This window comes from Emys orbicularis, chromosome 18 (genome assembly GCF_028017835.1).
Source record: "Emys orbicularis isolate rEmyOrb1 chromosome 18, rEmyOrb1.hap1, whole genome shotgun sequence".
In the NCBI taxonomy this organism is placed as follows: Eukaryota; Metazoa; Chordata; order Testudines; family Emydidae; genus Emys; species Emys orbicularis.
In genome coordinates this window covers 4809794-4826908 of record NC_088700.1, presented here as the reverse complement: position 1 = coordinate 4826908, position 17115 = coordinate 4809794, and the positions used below count along the sequence as shown (strand labels likewise).

The 17115-nt window shown below is 48.8% G+C and overlaps 1 protein-coding gene across 1 annotated transcript in view; it reads left to right on the top strand.

Annotated features, from left to right (window-relative positions):
- The first annotated feature begins 1759 nt into the window (after positions 1–1759).
- LOC135891400 (carboxyl-terminal PDZ ligand of neuronal nitric oxide synthase protein-like) overlaps positions 1760–17115 on the top strand; it is a 59107-nt gene continuing 43751 nt past the window's right edge. Inside the window, exons 1-2 of the mRNA XM_065418954.1 lie at positions 1760–1864; positions 9807–9878. Coding sequence (XP_065275026.1) covers positions 1760–1864; positions 9807–9878 — 177 coding nt within the window. The remainder of the gene's footprint in view (positions 1865–9806; positions 9879–17115) is intronic.

Here is a 17115-nt window from a genome sequence, read left to right as displayed (position 1 = left end):
GTACAGTGTGTGATCATATTTAAGCATGCATGGTGATATTATTTGTATGATAAAAGGTTATAGTCACTCACTTCATAAACAAGGGCCCAGATTAATTCCTGGTGCAGCCCTACTGAAATCAATAGAGTTACCCCAGGGATAAGCATGTCTCTGACTTTTAGGCTCTATTCAACTTACACCTTTCAAACCCGATTTTGCAACTGGTTAGTGACAGAATTGCCTTAGAAAGTTGCACATTAAATGGCTCAGCTTTTCTGTCATCATCACAACCATGCTTGTGCATCTACTGTTTGCATAAGTTCATCCTGGGAAATTTGGACAGCTACCCCACACTGCCTCAGCCAGGGATAGGCCACTACAGAGCAACATCAGCAAGGTGTGACACAATACACCATGGGATGCCCTACCTCAGTTCAGAAAAGGCTGGAAGGAAAGAGGACCAGCCAAACTGGTTGCACAAAGATGGCAAGGATGCTTCACTGGAAGAACCTGTAACTGGTTCGGCACCTGTGGGAAGTCCGCCATGTGACACTATGCCTCTGGCGGGGTGCTACACTGCTGCGGTTATTAACAGAGCCTTAACCATATTGTGAATTGATAGGAAACATGGTTAGAACCTGCCATATCTGGTTACAACCTTGGCTAGAAGTTGTAGTGTGGACACGGCCTTAGACTGTATCATTTTTTGCATAGTTGTACACAGTAGGGGAAAGGCACACACTAAAACCAGTGTTAAAATAACAGATGTATGGCTTAAAACAGAGAAAAGACAGACAAATCCGGTACGGTGGATATTCCATCCTTAACTCATCCTGCCACGTCTCTAGCACTGTAGCTCACAGGACAGGCAACTTCACCCACTGTTTTAAGGTGCCCTGGGAGAAATCGCCCCATGATGTAAACTTCACTTCCACCATAAGGTGAGCTAACAATTCAGTCTCAGGCTCCTTGTGTGCTTTTTCAGTCAGAGCCTTACTACCCTGGTCAGTCATGTGTTTGTATTTAAAGGGACGCTCTCGGGCCAGCATAGCCCCCAGTGCAGAGTTTGCAAGACAAGAGTCCATAAGGCTAAACTCCAATAGAAATGGCCCCATGACCGGTTTCGCAGATGGGCGCAGAACGCCTGTTTGCAAAGGGGTAACATGTCCCACTGGCTCTGGCAGCGCCCTGCTAATGCAGGGAAAGGAGAAAGTGAAACGGCTCCGAACTGACTCCAAAGCAGAGCGAAGCCGATCAGCGCCAGGTTCCATCCTGCCTGCTGGGGGGGGATGCGGGACGCCGGGCGGGCCAGGGGCGGGCCGAGCCGAGCCTGTCCGCGGCAGGGACCTGAGAGGGAAGCGGATGCTATGGGCAGGTGCCTGCATGTATGTCCCCTCTGGGCCGGGCTCAGGAACGGAACCAAAAGGGAGCGGGCTGGGGAAATGGCCAGGCCAGGGGTGGGGGCCGGGCTGCTGGGCAGGGCCATATCCCCACCCGCCCGCGGTCACTGCAGGAGCCAGCCCCCCCACTCTGGGCAGCCCGCCCCCGCCCGTCACGTGAGGGAACTTGGGGCCAATGGGCTGGAGGCGCCGCGGGCAGCCGGGGGAATCTCATTCAAAACGCGGCCGGAGCCGCCGCCTGGCACCGGGGCTGCGCGGCGCTGGCTCGGGGCCCCCGCCGCCCTGCCCGCAGCGCGGAGCCGAGGGGCCGGCAGCGGGCGATGCTCCGGGGCTGGGCGCGGGGAGGCTGGTGCCGGGGCGGCGCCTGAGCGCCCGGGAAGATGCCGGTGAAGAACAGGTACAACCTGGTGGACGATGGCTGCGACTCGCGGGTCCCCCTGCACAACGAAGACGCCTTCCAGCACGGGATCCACTTCCAGGCCAAGGTGAGGCGGGCGGGGCTCGGGCTGGTGCGTGGAGGGGGCTCCCCCCGGGCCCGGACGGTGCAGGCCAGCCGCCCCCCCCCCCCCCCCGCCCGGGGACCGCGTTGGCCGCCTGCTGCCAGTGTCCGAAACACGTGTCCCCGGGGCATGTCCAGCGCTAGCTAATCCCCTCTGGGCGCAGGGCGGCCCCGACCCCTTCCCCCGGGGCACAGCAGCCCGGCCGCACCGGGACAGGGTGACCGTGCCGAGCAGGGCTTGGTGCCCCCGGGATAAACGTGCCTGGCTGCTCGCTGGGGCGGGGAGGGCCGAGCTGGCTTTGCAAAGCAATAGGGCAGGAGTGCGGACAACATTGTGCTCCAAGAGGAGTCAGCGGGGGAGGGAGTTATGGGGCCAGAGCAGGGAAGGGTAGCAGTATAATCATACCGCGGTAGCTGTGCTGGAAATCTGGGTGGACTCTCTACTCTGGAACAAGTGACTTTATTCCCTTATTGTTACAGGAGTATAGTTCTGCCGGTCAATTTCCCCCAGCCCATAGTGGTGTATAGTTTGGGTTACATAAGAGTGGCTGTACTAAGTGAGACCAATGGTCCATCTAGCCCCGTATCCTGCCTCCCGACAAGGGCCAATGTCAGATGTTTCAAAGGGAATCAACAGAACAGGGCAATTATCAAGTGATCCATTCCCTGTCATCCAGTCTCAGCTTCTGGTAGTCAGAGGCTTAGGACAGCCAGACCCTGGGATTGGATCCCTGACCATCTTGGCTAATAGCCATGGATGGATTTATCCTGCATGAACATATTTAATTCCTTTTTGAATCCAGTTATAGTTTTGGCCTTCACAACATCCCATGGCAACAAGTTCCACAGGTTGACTGGGCGTTGTGTGAGGAAATATTTCTTTTTGTTTGTTTTAAACCTGCTACCTGTTAATTTCATTGGGTAACTGCTGGTTATTGTGTTATGAGGAGTAAATAACACTTCCCTGTTTACTTTCTCCACACCATTTGTGATTTTATAATCATCTTTCATATCTCTCCTTAGTCATCTTTTTCCCAAGCTGAACAGTCCCAGTCTTTTTAATGTCTCCTCCTATGGAAGCTGTTTGATGCCTGTCATAATTTTTGCTGGCCTTCTCTGTACCTTTTCCAATTCCAATATATCTTATTTGAGATGGGGCAACCAGAACTGCACCCAGTATGTAAGGTATGGGTGTACCATGGATTTATGTAGTGGCATTATGATATTTTTTGTCATTTTGTAGTGGGTTCCTTGTTCACCATGAGCAGCTGCATCCTCTGCTTGTGTTGCCAGATTATCAATATAATGCCGTTTGTCTGCTCTCACAAAGACCTCCTGCTATGCCTTGCTATGCTGCTTATGGTATTTGTCCTTTAGCTTTTGGGATTTTGTGTCTAAAACTTTTTTCTTCAGGGCTCATCTGGTTTCTATGGCATTCCATGAGCTGGGTGTAAACTGCTCCTTCCTTCTCTTCTGCCTGTAGCGTAGACAGGCTTCACTGCTCTGTTTATACATTGATGTTACTTTGTCCCACTTCTTGTTGATCTCCTCATCTGCATTCCCCTCCGCTTCATCAAGGTCTGCAGGTACTTGAAACCTGTTCTTTAACTGCAGAACGAAGGCTTTCTGCACTTTTATCTGTGCCAAGCAAAGTATTATGTAAGATCATAGTCCAGCGTATATCAGAGGAAGTTGATAGCGTTCTCAGAAAAGTGGAAGCTGGTTTTTGGAAAGGGCGTGGATGCACAGACCACATCTTCATTCTACAAAACATAATAGAATAGTGTTTAGAATGGCAACGGCAACTCTACATAAATTCCATAGACTTTGAGAAGGCTTTTGATAGCATTCACAAGACCAGCTTATGGCGCATTCTGCGGGCATATGGCATTCCTTTCCATATAATCAATGTCATCAAAAGCTTCTATTTCAACTTTACATGCAGTGTTGATCACAGTGAGCTCAGTTTTGAAGTCAAAACAGGAGTATGTCCAGGGAGTGTCATGTTTGTAATCCTCTTCAACATTGCCATCGACCGGGTACTGCGGCATACAACAGAAGACATGCCAAGAGGCATTGAATGGACACTCTTCTCATCCCTTGAAGACCTGGACTTCGCAGATGATGTCACTCTCCTACCACATACCCAACACCATATACAAGAAAAAACAACTCGACTCAATGCATTCAGCCAGCAAATTGGACTGAAAATCAACCACAGTAAGACCGATATCATGATCTTTAATATTGCTTCACTCACCAGTACGGATAGAGGATTATGTTCTCACCAATGTAGAAACATTCACATACTTGGGCAGCACCATCAGCCAGGACATCCGGAACAAAATCAATAAAGCCAGGAACACCTTCAGGAGCTTAAATACAGTCTGGAAATCATCAAATTACAACACCAAAACCAAACTCAAGATTTATCAGAGCTGCGTACTTTCTCATTCCCCAGCATTCTGCACTATAAAGTAGTGTTGAAAGTATGACATGTCTAAACTGTCTTCATTCCATACAACCTGCCTCAGAAAAATCCTCCGTATCTTTTTGGCCCAGAACAATCTCAAACCAAGATCTATTGACACAGTGCAGCCAAGAGGATCTGAGCACCATAATTTCTAGGAGGCGTTGGAGATGGATCAGTCATGTGCTTTGGATGGAAACTGATTCCATCACCAGAGTAGCAATAAGATGGACACCTGAAGGCAAGCGAAAATGAGGCTGCCTGAAAACAACATGGCGAAGAGCTGTGGAAGCTGAGCTGAAAAACCTGGGGCACAGCTGGGGAACCATTGCAAGGCTTGCCAGAAACAGACAGGAGTGGAAGAGCTTTGTCACTGCCCTAAACGCCAGAGGCGTAATAGGAACATGATGACGATTACTGTCTTATTGTAATCAGATAATGGGCAGGCTCCCATTGAAGTCACTTAACACATGGTGTGCAGAAAAGAATGGACTTGATCAGGCAGGGCTTGGTTGGGAAGAGGAAGAGAAGCTGTCACTGACATGGCTGCTGGTATGCAAGAGCAGCTGCAAGGCATCTACCGTCCTGTAGCTCAAGGAGGCATTCGGCTAAAACATGTAACATGGAAGTGCAGAGTGGAGCCAGGTACAAACTGAACAGCCAGGGAGTGAGTTGCAGGAGGCCCAAGGCTCAGGAGATGTCAGTGCACTGGGGTCTTCAGCCCCCTTGCCCGTTAAAACATTGAGGCCAATACTTTCAGAAGTGTTCACTGACTTTAGGTGCCTTGAATGTTGGGTGCCTAGCTTCAGGACCTTGCTGTCCTAGAGGTGCTGGGATATGGCTGCCTCCCAACCTTGGACTTTTGAGTGGCCTTGCACTCTTACTATCGGGCCCACGATCAATAGACACTTCAGCATTTTTGGCCACCGGGCTTTAATTTGGAGCTGCAGGTGGGTGCTGGTACTAAATGGCCGTAACTGGAGTTCTCATGCACTTACATGGCTAGTAAAGTCACATGTGTTAGTGTTGGTGTCACTGGTAATAAACCATGAACAAGGCCTAAAAGGCTTTCTGACTGTCTGTCTTTCCTTAGTGTTCTGAACCTGCTGTTCCCAGGCTAGTTTCAGCCCCACTCAAAATATGTTTCTCTCTGCAAGTGGGCTTTTAAAAAAAACAAAACAAAAAAAAAACCAAAGGAACTTCAAAACATGCCAACAAACCGTATAGTTTGCACCTTATAGTTTGCACCAATAGCACCTTATAGTGCTTTTGAGCAGAGGAAGTGTGGAGGGAAAAATAGCAAAAGGTCACAGAGGTTGTGCAGTTATGCTCAGATTAAACTGGTTTGCGCTAGATTTTTTTTGTGTGTAGCTGTTTTTGGAAGTCTAGCGGCTTTTAAAGCTTGGAAACTTTCCTGTGCAGTTCACTTGGGAACTGATCTGGAAAGGCTCCTGTTGACTGCACTGGACTTTGCATCATGTCCTTAATACTTTCCTATGGCAAGTGCCAGTGGGTGCTGGGTGGTAATGGTGGCCTGTGCTGTACAGGAGGTCAGACTAGATTATTTAATGGTCCCTTCTGGCCTTGAACTCTAGTACTATGATTCTAATAGTATTTGTGTCATGGGCATTTGTACTCAGGCTCCACTTGGACTGGGGAATTGTTCAGACACACAAGGGTACACCGACCCTGCCTCAAGGAGCTTAATAGTTGGAAAAAATACTTCCCTGGATACCAACATAGTAATGGCCATTGTGCTAAATTCTGTGTTAGCATCTTGGCCCATTTGACCCACTGTGCTGCAGGAAAAGCTATAGAAGGCCAAGTGTTAATTTAAATAGAAGTAATCTTGGGGCTGGATCTGAAGAACTACTGATATCATTGTCAGGGACTTCATATTGATCATGAAAAATGTCCAGGCATGACTACATCTGCCTTTGAGTAAATGACTTCATTGTAACTGACTTTCTGTAGTCAGTGCAGGGGGAATGAGTTTATAATTTAGCTGACAAAATGAATTGCAGGAGTAATTCTAGTTTGTTTGCAGGTGGCCTGACAGATTAGAAATGGAATTCATTTCTCCCCTCCCCCGAGCTGTAAGGAAAGGGAATGCATTCAAATAAAGCTTTACAAATGTTGATGTTGTGCAGTTCAGTTTTCCTGCTGAAGGAGCTGTAGATTTAAAGAGGATGTGGGAGAGATCTGTTTAAATTCTCAATTGCTTGTATAAAAATCTAGCTTTGCTGGGCAGGGAGATACAGTATTTTGAATGCTTAAAACATAACAGCTGCTATACTGGATACCACCTTGACAGGCGAAAAGCTGTTACATTAAGGAACTTTTAAAAGTTACTATGAAATGAATTTGCACTTCTAATGGGTAGGATAGCCACCTGCAGTCAGCCAGCTTTAGGACTACCATGCTATTGAGGGAGTAGATCGCTCCATATGTATCCAGCTACTTGCCCAACTCTCCTCTTCAAGTTGTAATGGGCTGGCTCCTCTTCCACCCTCACAGATGACGTTTGTATTACCTTAGTAACATGCTTGTTTAGTCCTACTATAGGGTCTGTCTCTTCCAATTAACAGTCTCTCACTGCAGGTATCAGTCTGGCTGTGCCTCTTAAAATGACCAGCTTATTAATTATCTAGCTTGCTTTGTGCAAGACATTTGTTTATTGGTAGTGTTTCTCATCTCTAATTCTTTCCAGGTGGTAAGTACCAGGCCACATTGCATTATATTAGTGAGTTTATATTTCAGATCTTTAGGGATGAACTCCCAATGCGCACACTTGGCCATGTAAGAACCTGATACTGCAAGCTCCAGGTGAGCAGCCTTTCACTTGGGTGGAGCCCCCGGTGAACTTGATGGGGCTCTCCAAAGGCAAACATAGAATCATAGAAGATTAGGGTTGGAAGAGACCTCAGGAGGTCATCTAGTCCAATCCCTAACCCCAACTAAATCATCCCAGCCAGGGCTTTGTCAAGCCGGGCTTTAAAAACCTCTAAGGATGGAGATTCCTTACAGGATCAGCTTGCAGGAGTGGGACCCCGATGCAGGGTCTGAGAGCAAAGTCACTAGAAGTGTTCTTAGCCAGTGGCTCTCTCCCCATTGCCTACTGATAGCAAGATTGCAAAGTGCCAGCCTACTGCATTACATTGAACTTTTTCATGTGACTCCCTATAGACCATGGCCCTTTGTGAATGGGGCAAACCAAACAGATCCCATTCTGGGATGTTAATGTACCTCTGCCACTATAGAAAGGGGGAGGAAAAGCTAGTTCCTTCCCTCCCCACGGACCCCAAGTACTCATGCTCTGGGGCCTGGATCTCTCTTGTGGCTCACCGAGGGGTTGCTGTAAGTAGTTACCAAATGGCATGTGGAGCCGTTTACAGATGGTGTAGGGAAATGATGCTTTCAAGATGCTTGCAGTGCTTATTTCTAGGCAGCTGAAAGAGCAGTAAATACTGAGCTAAGACGGCCAGTCTGTGTGGAGAGCTCTTCATTGAATGCAAGCTTGCAAAATAAAACCCTACAAGCCGTTGGGTCTTGCCAGCTGCAACTCTTGCATCGGTGATCTCCAAACCCCATAAAGATGTCAGCCCGCCCAGTGAGAGCCATGGGCTGCTCTTTAGGAAGACCAGGAGCTGCCTGCCAAGCTTCCATGGGGGCTTCCCTGACTTGCTGGCCACAAAACTTCCTCTAGACTCACAAGCCAAACCCTCTTATACATGGAGGCTGAGCTTTTCAGCATCAGCGCCCCTGATGAATGTGTGTGTGGGGGGGGAGGCAGACTGCCTGCCATGGCTGTGTACGAGGGGAGAGGGGCTGCATGTTCCACCCCTGAGAGAATGCTAATGCCGACACATTGGACTGGCTTTTGGAATCGGACTCCCTCGCTCCAGCTGTCCGACTTCCACAGCATATGGTCGGAGGACAGCAACCCGCACTCCCCGGCGCTGACAGGATGCTGATCACCCACTCGGTTCTGCTTCTGTTTACTGGCTGACTCAGGCTATTCTCCCTTCGCTCCCCCTTCCAGTCAGCTCGGCTGCAGATGAGCCAGAGGCCCCGTGGAGCGTTCACTACCCTTTGCACCACACAAACTGCTCTGTCTGTGGGATGTTTGGGATTTCCCCCATTGCTTGGGGCAGAAGGGCAGCCTGGCTCTCCAGCACTGCACTGGCTTGCTCTGGTTGGTGGCGTTGTGGGTAGCATTCTGCTCTTCTGCATATTCGTCCCACCCTGTGTGCCAGCATGAGTACCCCCTGTCCTGCAGCCGAGTCCTCCCAGCAGAGCAGTTTCTTCCTGTCACTGTTCAGATAACTTCACTTGGCTGGGTTGGCGCACAAGTGTGGGCAGGTTGGGACTGAGCAGAAGGTAGCAGTGCTGTCACCACAGGGGACACTTCGGTGGGAGGGTGGCTCCTGCTCTATCAGGTAGGCTGTCAAGCTACCTTTTGTCCAAAGCAAGCGTATGACCAACGTACATGGTCCTGATGCCATCCAAACCCATGGGCACGACTACAGGTAGCCAGGATACAGAAGGCTGCGTTTGTTAATTGGTTGAGGGCAGGTTTCCATGCTGGACCTGGAACTTGCCATCTGCCTTGAGCTTCAGCAGCCCTTGTTCAGCAGACGGAGGTGCGAATGCTGCAAACGTAAGTTTTGCATGTCCTGTTACAGGATGCTGAGCAACTTGCTGTTTCCGGTGGAAACGTAGGGCTGCAGCTCCCATTAGCTCCTAGTTATTGACAGGCTGGGCCAGCCCAGAATACCAATTCTGGCACGTTTTCCAGGATCAGCTAGAGAATTCTGCTAGGCCAAGCAAGCAAAAAGGCAACTGATGTCCAGAGAGGCGCAGCGGAGACAACGAAGGGTGTCGACCAGGGATACAGACACACTGCTCCTCATCAAAGCCAGTTGCCACAGAGCCATGCACTAGCCCCAATCCTTGGGGATGCCTGGCATTCTGAGGTTTTCAAGGAGCTTTTCTTGGTGAGGGGAAAGAAGAAGCTAGGGACCAAAATTGGGTGAGATGCGGTGTGTGTAGTGATTTGGCTAGCAGCTGTCCCTCTGGTTGTGGTTGCCAGCAGTAATCTCCTTGCTCTAGTGCAAAGTATTAGGTGCTCTAATGGAGTCCAGCAAACTGGATCGTGCTTCCAGGAAAGGGGCTAGCTTTTAGTGGGATGATGCAAATTTAATGTCTACTGTATCTACGGGTGTTTCTAGAACTGGAAGAGCTCAAGGGCTTAAACCTGACATTAAGGATCCATTGATACCTGCCAGGGATCCTCCTTCTAGGTGCTGACAGAAATGGCTGACATGAGTTAGAGGTGTCTGACTGCCCAGCCACTCATGGGTTAATTATCAGTCAAAGATGCTGTTCATTTTGAAGACGTTGTGACTCCTTCACTGCAATTTTTTAAAGACCATCTCACCACTGTTCTGTCTTTCAGTACATCGGTAGTCTGGATGTGCCGAGACCCAACAGCCGTGTGGAGATCGTAGCAGCCATGAGAAGGATTCGGGTGAGTCTGACTGGGAGCCCTGGTACCACTGCTCATAGCAGGTTACCTTGAATGGAAGTATGCAGGTGTAGTTGCTCTGTGCTGCCCTTCCCCAGACCCCTCTGCTTCTAACAGCTGGAATTTGAGCAATTTGACTGCTTTCCTTGTATAGCTTTGTAGCCACGCTCCTGAGACATACAAGGACTAGATCCAGCACCCTGTCCTCCCCAACTCTCCTCTCCAAAGCAGAGAGGAAACCAGCTCCACCTCCATTGAGTTACATAAGGTTTTTGTTTTCCTTTCTGGTCCTCTCACACCCCACATTTCCCTTTTGCAAATTCTTATTTTAACAAAGACTTGGCAAGATTCCACTTTTCTTCCTCTACCCTCTTATTCATCAGAAGGGCTTGTGAATGGGCATTAGAATTAACCAACAAAGTTATTAGAATCTCTGTCTCAAACCAGTTTTGAAGTTTCTCAAGTGCAGGTTTATTTTCTCAAAGCCTCCATCCAAGAAGTAGCACTGCTGGCTGCTCCGACAGTCTCCAGGTTTGTTATATTCATACCCATCTGAAATACTGGGGTATTTTTTAATTAATCCAGAGACTGTTCATAAATGTCTCAAACTTCAGCTGAAGTAGGTTTGGAATTGTGCATTTGAAGCCTTCAGAAGGGATTATCCTGGTTTTCTTTTGGTGTTTAAAAATCTAATGTAATTTAAAATGGCTTTTTAAAAAAAAAAAGCTTTGCCTGTAACCAGCTGGAGAGTTGATTTATTCCTCTCCAGCCAAGTGCAGAAATGAGATTCCCTGCCTCCTGCCTGCCCAGAGACTATTAACATCGCTCCTGCTCATAAAGGACACAGTGCAGTGGCAATCTAAATTGCCAGATTATTTATCTTAAAAGTGGAAGTTAATAGCAAAGAGGCAACGGATGGGGGCCAGTGGGGCAGCTTGGATGCTGCAGTGAATAGTAGTATATCTTGGGCTGCATCATATTTTTGGCCTATCAGATTTAAAATTGCACTGCAAAAGAGGTTCATTTCTGATCCTTCAGTGGCTATTTTTAAAAAATAAAATAAAGGTGTTTAATTCCTGTTCCCAGCAACTGTGGACAGCCGCTGATTGAGCACCTGCTATCGGCATGATGAATGGCTTAATATCTATCAGGGAATTCAGGCAGTGCAGCAACACGCTTGGGTGTTGGGAAGCACGTAACAATGCCCCTCTGCTCTCGTGGATGCAACTGATTAATCTGGTGACTGAGTTGCAGCTTTATCGCACTATCGTTTAAAGCAGCTATTCTGAATGGGGTTTTTAACCTCAGCCCATTGTTTGAAGGCAGGGCTTCCCTTTTCCCTCGTGTGTACGCTGTACAGCAGGACCTTATTCAGACACGACCGAGCTGCGTGGAGCAGAGGATGCTGCTCTACTGAAAAGTTGACTAGCACTGATCTCTCAATGGAGGATAAGGAACAGGGTGTTTGAGAAGGATACTTGTGCACAGACAGCATAATAGGAACTCTGAAGAAAGGTAGAGGCTATTTCGTGCTAACTTGCATACAGAGGCCTGGTCTACACCCGAATTCTTTAGCTCTCCTGCCAGTGCAGCTGTCCCTGTGGAAGGAACCATGATACAGCGACAGGCCATTTGTGACTATTACTCTTTAAACTGCGGTCTCCTGGAATGCCAGCATCCTGTCAGTGCTGCCACCAGCACGGCTCCACTGCTGGGAGCAACGCTGGGAAACTCTAAGCCGTCCTACCCTGTCCTTGGCAGGTTGCAATCTATGCAGACAGGGCATCTGGGACATCAAAGGCCGTTAAGGAAAAATGGGTACATACAAAACTAGTGTTTGTGAGAGGCTCCGGAGTGACGAGACTGGAGATTGGCGTTGTCTAGCCATAAGACGGGGTATACAATGCAAGCCTCCTCATACCGTCCAGTATGCCTCCCCTGTGACCTGAAGGGGCCACCTCTAGGAGTGAGGGCACTTCCACCAAGATTGGCAACAGAGCGAGCCAGCTGGGATGTGGGTGCTTGCCCAGTGGCTCTGACCAGAGGCCACAAACTCATGTAGGCTGCTGCCACCCTGGGTTGGCACCAGCCATCCGTATGAGAAGCTCAGTGTCCCAATCTCCTGAGTCAGCCAGCCCCACCCCTCTTTTTATTTTTCCAGGCTCTGGCAGAGCTGGTTAGTCCAGTCACTCATTTCTGGAAAAAATTGTATATGGGGTTTGAAACTGAATCCCTGCTCCATGTCTATGGCCAATCCTGGCTCTCCAGCCAGGGGCGAAATGCTAGCTTGCTATGGGGGGAAAAACCAACAACAAAGGCTACTTATCACACGCTAAACTCAATGGCGTCATCCCACCTAGAGTTGCATGGAGACTTAGAACGAGGGAGACAGCAATTCATGCATCTAATTGCTCAAAGTCTCCACTCCTTCCCGCCTCATTATACCATGCCACATTCTGCATATGGCTGCTGCAGACTTGCTGCTAACGCCGCAAATGAAATATGCGAGAAAGACCCAGTGACACTAATCCGTTGGTGTGCTCTTCCAGCTCAGCAGACCAGTCTGTCTGCAGAGTTTAGGATACACACAATATTATTGTGCACAATAAGTCAGTTAGCAACTGCCCAGGATTTATGGCTATCTGAGATTCTCATTCATGAATCTAACATTGGTCTGCTAAAACCACAAGCTGTTCTTTTGAGGCAGAGGCTTTTTATACAACTTTAAGTGGTAAAAATTAAATCCATATTTCTCACTGACCAGATACTATCACCGAGTTCTTGGCATTCCTTTTGTTTGTACTCCTGGAACTAGATTTCATTTGCAAGACAAACTGAAAAACCTCGTTGCAGCTCATGTTTCCTCAGTTAGAGGAACCGCAGGCAAATACAGTAGGTAAGAGCAGGGGGAACTGCCATTTTCTCGGCTTAGTTTTTCATTATGCAGCGCTAGTCATACATTTAAAATTTCCTAATCCTCCTCCCTGGATTATTAGCTGCATACAGTTGCCATGTTATTATATGATCCTCTGGGTTCAAGCTAATCCCTTGCCCCCTCCTACACTGACAAAGAAGGTGATGAAATTCGTTTAGTACCTGAATAATAAGTAGGACCAGAAGTATGATGCACTGACCGCATATCTAGTTCCAACCGCTGCTTGGTCAGAATCTAGTTCTTAGTGCAGCTATAGCCATTCCGTCCAGGAGAGAGTGCTTCTAGTGGTGATGCTGCATCGAACCGGTGTCGCCCAATAGCTGGGGAACTAGTGTCACCCAATAGCTGCACAACTTTTGCTCCATTGCCTGAGGCACTCCAGGGCTAAGGCTTTGTCTACACTAGCCCTTTCGTCAGCAAAACTTTTGTTGGTCAGGGATGTGGGAAAAACCCCCAAACCCTGACATAAGTTTCAGCAACAAAAGCACCAGTGTGGACATGGTTTAATTATGCGGGCAGGAGAGCTCTCTCCCACCGGCACAGAGCAGCTACACAGGAGATCTTACAGCTGCAGCGGTACAACTATGCCGCTGTGAGGCCCATAGTGTAGACATCGCCTAAGAGCCTGCACCATTTTCTCTCTTGCTCTCTTTCAAGCCCTTGGCACATGCAGAGGCTGTAATGTATTCTGAGAGCGTTGGAGTTGATTGATCTGCATGAGAACTGCAGGTGACATGACAGTCTTGGAGTTCCAGAAAGCCAGGGTGTGATTGCAAACATTTTCTTTCTGCGTGAGTCAAAGGAAAATTAATTCTCATGAGCCAGAATAAATCAAAGTGATGCAGAAAATCTCTTGGGGGGGGGGGTATCTGTCATCCATGCTCCCTTATGCCTTCTAGGGAGAAACTAATGGGCAAGGTTCTGCCCTTGTGCAAAGGTGAGGCTCTCCCTGAAGTCCTTGGGAGTAGAGTGCAGGTCTGAGGGCAGAACTGGGCCTGCTCTTTGTAAGAAGGTAGTTGTGGGGAAGCTATGGCTGGGGAAGGGGTATTTGTACTCTAGGAATGCTAGCTCAAAGATCATGGGGCTCAAAGATGTGCAAAACTGAGTCTTCCCACCCCCTGGAGTGTGCACGTGTGGATGGTATGAATGGGCAAAGCGGCATCTCCTTCCAATGCGGAGCGGTCTCTCCCTCTGCAAGCTGCCTGTAGGCCTAGGAACAGCTATTGGTCCCTTCTTAGGGCAGTGGGATTTAAGATTCAAAGAGCATCATAACTGACAGCTGATGCGGCACTGGCTTGCTCTCTGTGGCTTGGGGGTGGGGCATAGACTTAGCCGATGGCAGCACTCTGGAGCCTAGAAGTGCAAAGAGCATAACCCAGGCATGGGCAAACTTTTTGGCCCGAGGGCCACATCTGGGCATGGAAATTGTAGGCGGGCCATGAACGTTCACGAAATTGGGGTTGGGGTGCAGGAGGGGGTGAGGGCTCCGGCTGGGGGTGCAGGCTCTGGGGTGAGGCCAGAAATGAGGAGTTCAGGGTGCGGGAGGGGGCTCCAGGCTGGGGCAGGGGGTTGGGAAGCGGCGGGGGGGGGGGTGAGGGCTCTGGCTGGAGGTGCGGGCTCTGGGGTGGGGCTGGGGATGAGGGATTTGGGGTATAGGAGGGTGATCCAGGCTGGGACTGAGGGGGTTGGAGAGTGGGAGGGGGATCAGGGCTAGGGCAGGAGTTTGGGGTGCGAGAGGGGCTCGGGTACAGGCTCCAGGCAGCGCTTACCTCAAGTAGCTCCCGGAAGCAGCGGCATGTCCCCCCTCTGGCTCCTACACGGAGGAACAGCCAGGCGGCTGTACACGCTGCCCCATCCGCAGGCACTGCCCCTGCAGCTCCCATTGGCTGCAGTTCTCGGCCAATGGGAGCTGTGGGGGTGGTGCTTGGGGGTGGGGGCAGTGCGCGGAGCCCCCTGGCTGCCCCTAAATGTAGGAGCTGGAGGGGGGATATGCTGCTGCTTCCGGGAGCCGCGCAGAGCTGTGGCGCGCACACATGTGGAGCGGCCCCTGACCCCGCTCCCCAGCAGGAGCTCGAGGGCCAGATGTGGCCGGTGGCCCGTAGTTTGCTCACTCCTGGCATAACCCCTCTCCTTTTCTCCTGCCTCCAGTAGATCCTGGAGTCTCTGAACACTACCAAATATGTATAGACACATCAAGTCATCTACATTTTTTGAGATGCCAAAGTACTTTAGACTGATACAGAATTACTAAAATGCAGCCACCTTTTTGGGATGAAGAGTGGCCTAGGAACACAAGTGCAAACTCCTCTTATGAGTAGCATCGTAGGATCTGCCACATACTAACGGAGCAGACCTCCAACAACTCCCATTCAGCTGTGTGGCTCTCCAGTTATCTGCTCTGAATTTATGTGCCAGGTAGTCTAGAGATTTCAAACTTGATACGTAGACCCCTGTGGCTATCGTAGTTCTAAGCAAGTTTGTCTCAACATCTAGAAAGAAGCCATAACACCAGTATTGGAGGTTTAACATAAAGCCTCTTATTTGTAAAGGCAGCAATTTACTGACACTGCTTCCATCGTGCATTATTAATGTCCAAACAAAAAGTGAAACCTCCAAACTGGCATATTCCTCCTCCTGTTTCCTTCTGATAACTCTAGGCTTCTCAGGATAGGCGGTTAAGTCTTTAACAACTGAAACCCCAAAGATACAGGCACACACTTACAAATCCTCAGAATATACACTGAATAGATTCCTGAGGTTGGTTTGGGGTTGTGTTTTTTTTTTGTTTTTTTTTCTTTTTTCTTGGAATTACAACACAAGAAATCCCAATCTGGTTTATCACTGCCAGTTTGCTAATACTAGCTCTGTTTCCATGTTTTTTAGCAAGTGTCTTGAATAATTCTTGCATTTTAATGCCAGGTTTCCTGCCTAAAGTATTAACCTGCCCTTACTTACAGTCTAAACCAGCTCTCATGGATTGACTGGGCAAGCCTGCAAATAGCTGCCAAGTGGCAGGACTCTGAGCTGGACAGAAACAGCTCAGACCGGTGTGGTGGGGTTTTTTAGTAATACTCTGTCTCAGAATTTCAGTAAAACTCCAGTAAAATTGTCATGGATAGTCTCAAAGCTTCTTAGTTTAATTTTAGCTTGGCAAATAGAACACCTCCGGGGAGGAGAGTGTTTGTTTTGCTGTTGCACAGATGCTTCCAAAACTCTCATTTTATGGCTCCAAGAGACTCCTTCCTGAGTTGTTATGCTTGGAGCTAGGTTGGATTTCCCTGCCAGCTTTGCATTGTTTACAGCTTGCAGCCCTGTAGCTCAAACCAAACCTGAAAAAAAAAAAAACAACCCCAAGACACTGGGATTCCTTGATTGGTCTTTGCAGCCTGTTCAGCTTCCTCATTTTAGTTACACTGCTGGTTCTGTGGTGGCTGGAGTTCACACTTGAAGTGTGTGAAACTTCTCTTGTGTGGAGCATTCAGGGCACTTGCACCTGTACAAGACTATGCAGCTGCATGACAGGCGCTGTTGTTGTGCTGCCAAAAGCTGCTTTTGGGTGTTTCCCTTGGATGACAAATTGTTCCCCTTAACCACCGAGGTCAGGACAAGAAGAAATGGGCTTAAATTGCAGCCAGGGAGATTTAGGTTGGACGTTAGGAAAAACTTTCTATCAGGGTAGTTAAACTCTGGAACAAATTCCCTAGGGAGGTTATGGAATCTGTCATTGGAGGTGTTTAAGGACAAGTTAGACAAACACCTGTCAGGGATGGTCTTTATCAGCATTTCTCAATGACTGCCCCATGGACCAGCGCCGGTCCCTGCGATCTCCCTGATCCAGTTTAGGAAGGCAGCAAGCTGGTCCCTGGTGTCAAAAAAGGTTGAGAAACACTAGTCTAGATAATACTTAAAGCTGCCTCAGAGCAGGGGACTGGATTAGATGACCTAGCAAGTTCTATGAAGAGAAGCCAAAATCCTCAGGTAATGCCTCAGAGGCAGAAGGGGACAGGCACACTGCAATAGTGTGAGTTATTTCAGCAGTTCTCAGATTGACAGCATGGCCCGTACTAACAATCTTGTTGACACCTCCCTTCCCATTTACAAGTTGGAAATACCCCTGCGGCAACTCCAGGCATTGCTGACATGGGACAGGAGTTAAATTTAATTAAATTGCTGACACAGGACAGCAATTAAAAGGTACAGTGACTAGAGTGAAATCCCTGCAAGCTGCATGGACACTTTTCAAAGACACCATAATAGAGGCCCAACTTAAATGTATACCCCAAATTAAAAAACACAGTAAAAGAA